Source organism: Phragmites australis, chromosome 19 (assembly GCF_958298935.1).
Source record: "Phragmites australis chromosome 19, lpPhrAust1.1, whole genome shotgun sequence".
Lineage (NCBI taxonomy): Eukaryota > Viridiplantae > Streptophyta > Magnoliopsida > Poales > Poaceae > Phragmites > Phragmites australis.
Genome location: NC_084939.1, coordinates 11,329,796 through 11,338,511, shown reverse-complemented (window position 1 = coordinate 11,338,511; position 8,716 = coordinate 11,329,796). Strand labels below are relative to the sequence as shown.

At 43.4% G+C, this 8,716-nt stretch overlaps 1 protein-coding gene across 1 annotated transcript; it reads left to right on the top strand.

The window, feature by feature from the left end:
• The first annotated feature begins 4,530 nt into the window (after nucleotides 1-4,530).
• Nucleotides 4,531-6,978, top strand: LOC133901039 (transcription factor bHLH62-like). Its single transcript, XM_062342332.1, has 7 exons — nucleotides 4,531-5,431; nucleotides 5,506-5,706; nucleotides 5,799-5,864; nucleotides 5,956-6,024; nucleotides 6,136-6,207; nucleotides 6,301-6,522; nucleotides 6,645-6,978. The coding sequence occupies exons 1-7, from the start codon at nucleotides 4,805-4,807 to the stop codon at nucleotides 6,708-6,710; spliced, it is 1,323 nt and encodes a 440-aa protein (XP_062198316.1). The 5' UTR covers nucleotides 4,531-4,804; the 3' UTR covers nucleotides 6,711-6,978.
• Nucleotides 6,979-8,716: the final 1,738 nt, after the last annotated feature.

Here is an 8,716-nt window from a genome sequence, read left to right as displayed (position 1 = left end):
CCACATTGGCAACGGTGACTATTGCATCACTTCAACCCCAACTATCTCTCGGGAGCGCCTTCTGGAGATTGGGAGCGAAGTGAGACGTGGGGCGTGGCTAAGGGAGAGGGACTCGATTATAGATGAATTATCACTATCGATTTGGAATACGAACCAACAATGATAATAATTTACACTGCTGGGTCGTCATCACTCAATTATTTCTCTATCGTTTAGATATTGAAGTGGCAGTGAAAATCATTATCACTGCCAATTTATAATATGAGCTGACAGAGATAAGTATTATCATTATCGGTTCATATTGACTCAATTATTGCTCTGTCGATGAGCTACAAACCGGTAGTGAAGTATCACTGCTAGTTTTAAGGACTCACAATTAGATTTATCAGTTCAGCTTATGAACTGGCATTGATACCTTATCACTGTCGGTTATTTCAGAACTGGTAGTGAAAGATGGCTAGGGATGAGCTTTTATGTAGTAGTGGGAGGAATAGATTCAACTTTACATATTAATCGTTGGACCGTCTTGGATAGACAATTCAAATTAATCGGATTTGCCATAACACTTATATTTTATAGGAGTAAGGATATAAACTTCAATAATAAAATATGGCAAAATTAAAATCATATTTGAAATGTTTGTACAGGTTTTAATAGGTAACCGGATGTCACTTGAGAAACCAAGTAGTTACTTTTTTTTCCTGGTGGAACCGAGTAAGAACAGTTGCATCGCCAGATGCGATAAGTGGCAGCACCAATCCAAAGCGTCCAATAAACAAATCGCTTCACTCCACGTCGTCATATCCCATTCCCGTTCAAATCAAGGTCACTACAATGCCATGCTCCGTCGCTCTCCTAGTCTCCTTGCCGATGCCGAGAGCCATCTCACGCTCCTATTTTCACGAGCTTGGCAATTGCCACTACTTGTGTCATGATGGAGCATGGAATAATCTGTTTTTTCTGCTACCGTGCAAAACCACGCGTAGGAGAACTGAAGGGGAATGGGATGGGAAAGGCATAGGTAATTGGAATTTAATAGAATGCATCGAAATTCGTGCTGCCATGTGTCGTGTTGTGTATGTGGATGTGGTCCAACTTCATAGATGAAATGTCAAGGTGTTATGTGAATTTTATTCTCCTAGACCAAACAATAACTCGGGGTTTTTAGCAGAAGTGTCATTCAGAGCATCCGATTCAGCGAGTTTTCATTGCGATCTCAAAAAATTTCTTATTTTTCTACATTGCAATGAATAGTAAAAAATTCCCCAATATCATTACGCACATCTTTTCCTTTTTCTAAATATATATCTTTCTATACAAAGTGAAGAGATGCCCCCCTATAATATTGCAGTGATTTAGATTTGAATTCTACGAAATTGTATTACTCGGAAGGGAACACAAGATATTAGCGGTGTACAGAGACGGTGAACAGTGTTACTGAGCTAGGCATGCCATGTCTCTCAACTGCCATCGGTTGGCCGGTCATAGGCACTCAATTTAAACGTCATACCCTGCAACTTCTCTCTCAAACTGTCATGCTCATATATCTCGCAATTTATCGGAAGCAGCGACCGGCATTACGTCCACGCCACGAACTGGTCCTAACCCCGCGAGCCTACCGCAACCATCATCCATGTGGCCGTCAACAACAAAAGGCAAAGGTGATAGCATTATCGTAAAATAAACACGTCAACAGAAACGAGAGAGAGAGAGAGAAAGAGAGAGAGAAAGAGAGAGAGAGAGAGAGATGAAGGTTCAAAGCAATTGTGCGTTAGGTGACAATGCACGTACCCTGAAATAGCTCGTAGCTCGAAGCTGATACTGTCCACTTAAAAAGACCTTTGTGCTAATAAGCTTTTGTTCAACTTTTTGGGGTTAAATGTATACTTTGATTGCGACAAGTACTGTGCCTAGTGAGAGCTCTAAAAGGAATAGGTTACCAAAAGTTCTGGGCCGTCGTAGGGTTTGTACTCTAGTTTCCCGAATTCCATTATTTACTCCTATTTATTTCTTTTGTTTTATATTTTGTTGTTGAAGATTGATCTGAGTTGATTATTTATGCCTGAGGATCTATTAGGTCCCTTGCAAAGTTTTGTTAGTTTCCAACTTGTTTACAACCTGCTCAGTGCAGAGGTCCAAACCTTATTTAAGTTTTCTTTAGTAAAAAAAACTTGATAAATTCTTTTTCGCAGAATCCTGCCAAGACTCGCAAGGCATCCTATCTATGATACATAAGGTGTATGCATGAGGAGGATTGCTCAAGGGTTTTTTTTGTTAGTTCGAATTTCACCGAAATCTTAAGAACTACCATCCAAATCCTCCTTTATCCGTTATTAGGAATTGTCTAAAAATGGATTTTGGAACATTACTAGGCCACTAGGCTTGTCATGCAGCATTATCCATTTCTTTGACATTTTACAACACTTATCTCCTAAAGAAATATAGTAAAACTCATCATAAACACTTTTTTTTTTTGCCATCCAACAGTTTTATCAGCAAAGAATGAACCGTAAATTGGGTCTATTGGGACCTATGTTTTCAGCTTCAACATTGTGCATCTTAAATCTTTTTTCTTTTGCCTACTAAAAAAGTTCTATTGTTGTTGTAACATTATAAATGTGTGCGCAGAATTACTTAAAATCAGAAAAGAACCACAACGAAATCCCCAGGATGAGTCGATAATGGCTTCCAAATGAAATCAGCAAAATTGTACACAAAACACAAGGCATTTCTATCAAACTGTGGGCAACCGCCTTGCCGCGTTCAACAGGAAAGGCAAAGGGGGACAGTGGGCGGTGCGTCAGATGCCTTACTACTTTCCTCTGTATCTGATAAGAACTCTGATGGCAAGTATGATTTGCTACTGTTACACGTTTGATGGAGCAAATCTTCAACCGCAAAAAATGATCATCTGATCTACTACAATGATTGATGGATGTCTCCTTGAGCAAATCTGCCACAGATTATTCGATAATGTAATAATACCCTGGCATCTTCGTGATGAGATGCACACATCCATTAACTTTTACAAGGTTGCAGCACATAGCTCCAGAACTAAAAGCTAAAAACAGTGTATCCTGAAGAAGCCCACAGATAATATTCAATTTTTTTTTAAGGCTCCAACTCCATCATTGGATCATAGAATCAGCTCACATAACTACTGTTCCGTCGATAGTTAGCACTGAGCATGCGTTGGCAGTTAGTCTATATATGTGTGGACGTTAAGAAATGGTTGTTCAGATCCCAGGCACCTAATGGAGATCGCTTTTCTGTTGCCTTCGGTTGGGTATGCTCAGCATAATGGGAGCCCATAGCTTTCGAACGGACAGTGAAGGCGCGGATTTGGTAGTGTTGCTTCCCAAATTATGTTTGAAGATTTGTTATTTACAAGGTTTGCTCCACAAATTGTTCTGATTTTTTTCTTGAAAATATAGAATGGATTGATGTGATTTGCCTTCACATAGGTTTTTCTTTTTTTTTGCTTCAGAATCCATTCTGGTATGCTTATATTTTTTAATAAAAATGCTTATGTACATAAGCGTACAAGAAAGAATATATTGATTTTTATCAAAATGTTGCTTCGATTGGAGTGCTGAAAACTCCATATTAAATATCCCAAAATAGAAAGAGAGAGGGGGATATTGAGACCAACTTTTACCAAATATGGGTGCGCATACTAAATTGCTATAGCATACATGCCTGAAATTTAGCAGCGTCCTATTATAGTAGTACGTCAATGAAAACTTTACAATAATGTTTCCTACATGATTTTAAATAATTTTTGGCCATTTTAAGTTCCATTTTTAAATATCCCAAAATAGAAAGAGAGAGGTGAGACCAACTTTACCAAATATGGGTGTGCATACTTAAATTGCTATAGCATACACGTCTGAAATTTAGCAATGTCCTATTATAATGAAAACTTTAAAAATAATGTTTCCTACATGATTCTGAATAATTTTTGGAGATTTTTAAGTTCTATTCTTTTTCTTTCAAAACATACTTTGTTGTATAAAAAAAGTCATGGAGCGACAAGTTTCACGGAAGTAGTTTATAACTTCCATTGAAAACTTAAATTCAAGCAATGAAATTTTGTGCTATCTAACGTTTTTGTGCTTGCATACTTAATGACCTGACAAAAATCAATGAGTCTAAAAGCAGATCCACACGAGCAAAATCTGATAGATTACCCAACCGAAAACCAAAATCAATCTAGAGAGACAAACAGCGAAACCGTATAGTAAATTACAATCCCCTAAATCAGTCCCAGTCTTAATCAAACATGGAGAAATTTGTCCAATGAGACTGCACAACAGCATTGAGGTATTCTCGAAACTGACATAGAGAAATTTGAATGTAATTTTAAAAATTTTCAAATTTCCCAAAATCGACAAACAAACATTTCACCACACTTGCTATTGACGATATCACCCAAGCTACCCCAAAAATGGCTCTATCTAGATTCCCCTTTCAGAAAGATCTTTCTGATCTTCCTTCTCCTCCCTAGAAAAACGTTCTTTAAAATCAACGGCTGTGGATCACAAACCCGGAGCCCCTGTCTGTGCCCTTTCCCCTTTCCCCTTGTCCTATTTCTTCTCTAATCTCTATCATCCCCCCTCCCCCCTCTAGACAGACATACCGCACCAGCAGGAAGCGCCCACAAATTCCGCACCACGACGCGCACTTCCCGCCACCGCCGTCCTCGCGCCGGCACGCCCGCACGCATTCACTCGCGCGCATACGTAGGCGGAACGGAGCTCGAGGGTGCGCCCCCTGCTTCGTGTTCGTGTTGTGGCAGGCCGCGATGGCGCATGACGGCTTCCTGGGTGCCGTCCACGAGCTGGCGTGGCCGCTCGCCCACGCCGCTGGTGGCGCGCCATTCGACGCCTTGCAAGTGCAGCTGCAGCACGCACTGATGGGTGCCCGCGCCGGCGCCTCCTGGGAGCAAGACGCCGCGATGAGCTCGCTCGTGTCGACTCCGTCGCCGTCGCCGTCGCCGTCGCCGTTCGCGGTGGCCACAGCCGGAGGAGCCCAAGAGGCTGTTCTGATGGAGCAGCTAGCGAGCAGGCTTGGAGTCAGCGTGCCGTCGCCGCCGTCGTCACGATACGCGTCCTGCTACAGCACGCCGGTGAGCTCCCCCTCCAAGCCGGCGCCGCCGTCCGTGGCTCCTCTGCTCGCGGCAGACACGGTGCTCGCGGAACGCGCCGCGCGGCTCTCGTGCTTTGCGGCTTCCAGTGGGAAGCTGTCGCGCGTTGCGAGCAGCCAGTCTCTCCTCGCCGAGCCGTCGCCGGTGCCGGCGTCCGCGCCCGGTGGCGCCATTGCTAATCTGCATGCGAGCGATGGGTCGAGCAGTGACGGCCCTTGCCGGAAACGGAAGGCACCGGGCGCCAAGTCCAAGGCTAAGGACGCAGTAACCACGGCCACCACGAAGGTATTAATCGTCTCTGTTCTGCCATTTTTACACCAATGCCTAGCCTGTCTCAAAGAATATCGAATCCCATCCAGTCTCTGGAGCCGGAGAGGAGAGCCAAGAAATGCAAGCTCTCCACGGACAACGCCGATGATGAGGAGCCGAATCCTGCGGCCGGCGAGGCGGGCCACGGCAATGGCAAGGGGAAGGAGATCGCCGCAGAGCCGCCGAAGGACTACATCCACGTTCGCGCGCGCCGCGGCCAGGCCACCGACAGCCACAGCCTCGCCGAGCGGGTAACCTTCCGTCGAACGCCGTGCCCGCCTCAATTATGCATTTCTCTCTAATCCTTTCGGTCGTTGATGGTTGCCGTCGGTGATTTTTCCAGGTGAGGAGGGAGAAGATCAGCGAGCGAATGAAGCTGTTACAAGACATTGTCCCCGGCTGCAGCAAGGTAAAAATCGACAAAAAAAGAAAGGTCAATTTTTTGTTCAAATTAAAGCATATTTCAAACAGAGAATAATATTCAAAGATTCTGACTGAAGGTTACGGGGAAGGCCGTGATGCTTGATGAGATAATAAACTACGTGCAGTCGTTACAACGTCAAGTGGAGGTGTGAATTCTCTGCATTTCTTCAAAAAAAAAAATCTACATTTGACAGAACAGAGTTTACAAATTCACGAATGCTTCTCAATTTGAGTAAAATGGTTTGCTTTTGCAACAGTTCTTGTCGATGAAGCTCTCCACCGTCAACCCGCAGCTCGAACTCGACGTGGATAGCTTCATCCCCAAAGATGTAATTTCTTCTGAGCACGAGAAACATGAAATGTAGTTTGATGAGGTTGTCGTTCTTTCTTTGTCAGTTTAATGACGGCTGAGATTTATGCAGGCTAACCAGACCTGTGCGCATGCCCCATCGTCCCTCCCAGCGCTACCTCCGCCAGTCTACTCCCTGGAGGGATCGAGCTCGGCGTTTTGCTATACCTCATCTCAAGGTCCTGCTGCGTTGAGTGCGGTGACAAATGCCAAAGGCTTCGAAACGCCGTCCTCCTTGGTGAACCATGGCATCCCAGACCATCCACTCGAACGATTTCAAAATGCTAATTCTCAGGTACTGCAGAATTGCTAGATACACATATTTTTCGCATCCGTTTGCCCTTCATTTCAAATTGCAAATTGCATAACATTTGTCGGCCGCCAATAGTAAAGCGCAAAATTTGGGATCAATTTCAGATTGGAAGCTTGTGGGAGGATGACCTCCAGAGCATAGTTCAGATGGGATTCCGGGGGAATACGTGATCATTGGTGCTCTGATTGGGGGACAGTTCAGTTTCACCAATCACGGCAAGAGATGATCAATGGGGGGCATGTCTGGTGCAGGGTCACTTACACAACAGAGTTGGGCTCCAATCATTGGATTCTCCATGGTTGTACACAAACCCGTGCATAGGAAGGAGACTCTTTCTTTCTCGCTAATTGTCTCAGCTGAACATTAATTTGCAGCTCAGCAGAGACCGAGAGAAAAAAAAAAAAAGGCGAAAAGACGATATTTTCTTGCATTTCACAAGAGAAACTTGCAATGTAATGTAATGATGTTTAGTCTTTTAGACGTCAACTTGATATTATTATATTCATGAGATGCTTCTTACTTTCGGTAACAACTGCCGCTTTAATTTGTGTTGGTAGGTGTGACACAGTGTTTGTTCCCTGCATCATAGTCTTTTAGCCATCTGAGCTGGAATCATCAACAACTCTAGGTAGAATCTTAACCACTTTGAGTGCCTTACTACAATGCATGATTGCATTTTTAATATCATCCGGACAACTAAGCTAGGGGAAATGCACCTACTCTTTATTCTCTCCAAAGCACCAAACTGCTGGCACAGCAGAAATGTCCCTGTGCTGCATGATGAGCGGAGCTGACAATGGTTCACAATCTTCCAAAGCTGCAATGATATGTTTGAGCACCTGTCGTGTCCACAAAATTCTTGTAGGTTTGATCTACCTAGAAAAACTATGAAAAGTCCAAAAATTGTAGTGTCACACACTACTACTAAAAATATCATCACTATAGATTTTAAAACTGATAGCAGTCACTACCACAGAAAATATCATCCCTACTTCCTTTCATTACCGATAGGCTCCACACGCACATAAAAAGTAGAGCTAGTAAAAATTGACAGTGATAGTGATAATCACTGTTGGTTAATTATATGAACCGGTAGTGATATACCAACCGATAGTGATATTCAAATTATAACTTTCAGCTTTTCGCTAGAATCGGCACTGATATTAGTTCATAAAAATATGTGCCTTTAATAACCTGCAATGATATCCAAAAATCCATACGTCTTCACGTCCTGCCTGCTCGGTTTCTCCCAAACGTCTTTAAACATTTCACACTTGATAACAAGCTCTCACATTTGATCGCTCTCCCACTCTTGCTCTCACTCTCACCCACTCTCCCTCCATCGCCACCGCTGCTGTCGCGCGATAGATCCACCACTGTCGACTCCACCACCGCCTTCTCCGACCACACCTCCCACACCCGCGCCGTTGTTCGGTGAGGAGGCCCTGTCTGCGAGACAAGGCACCGATGACCTCGGATTCTAGCAACTCAGTGGGGTCCCTCTTTGAGTACGAGGTGCGGGACTTCATCATCGACAAGTCGAAGGCGATGAAGCCTCGGTCGATCTTGGAGGAGGAGGAGGAGGCCGGCGATGACGCCGAGGACAAGGACGGTTACTACAATGACTACTAGTACTTCTTTGTCATCGTGGCCGACAGCCAGTGGTTGCTTTTAGTGTTCCTTGCGTGTGCGGGTTTAAGGTTTTTTGCATGCGGCCATGCATGAATTTTGCTTTTGGTGTACAATCATTGACTAGTGTGATATAAACTCTAATATTATGGTGATTAGTAATACTAAGCTCAATTAAATTATTGCCTGAATATTTAAATTTTTATTTTTTTTATCCTAGATTGAGTATTAGTTATGGTTCGTAGCTGGAATCGATAGTGATAAATATACAAATCGGCAGAATAAGCTCAAGAATAGGCAATGATAACTTGTATCACTGTCGGTTCCTGTTACGAACTGGCAATGATATATACAATCATTATTAGTATGTAACTTACAGTGATAATCATGCGCCTATTCACTGTCGAATTTGGAGCTGACAGTAATGCAGTTTTTGAACTCGATCTTTAAACCAGCAGTGATGATCTTTTATGTAGTAGCAAGTCATTAACTAGGAGAGACACACTTATCACTGCCGATACATACCAACAATGATGCTCCAACATTC

Bases quoted from the DNA above. Each gene is read 5' to 3' on its own strand.
- LOC133901039 (XM_062342332.1), top strand. From the start codon at position 4,805: ATGGCGCATGACGGCTTCCTGGGTGCCGTCCACGAGCTGGCGTGGCCG. The intron at 5,865-5,955 runs GTAAAAATCGAC...TTCTGACTGAAG, and splicing joins TTGTCCCCGGCTGCAGCAAG to GTTACGGGGAAGGCCGTGAT. The intron at 6,208-6,300 runs GTAATTTCTTCT...AGATTTATGCAG, and splicing joins ATAGCTTCATCCCCAAAGAT to GCTAACCAGACCTGTGCGCA.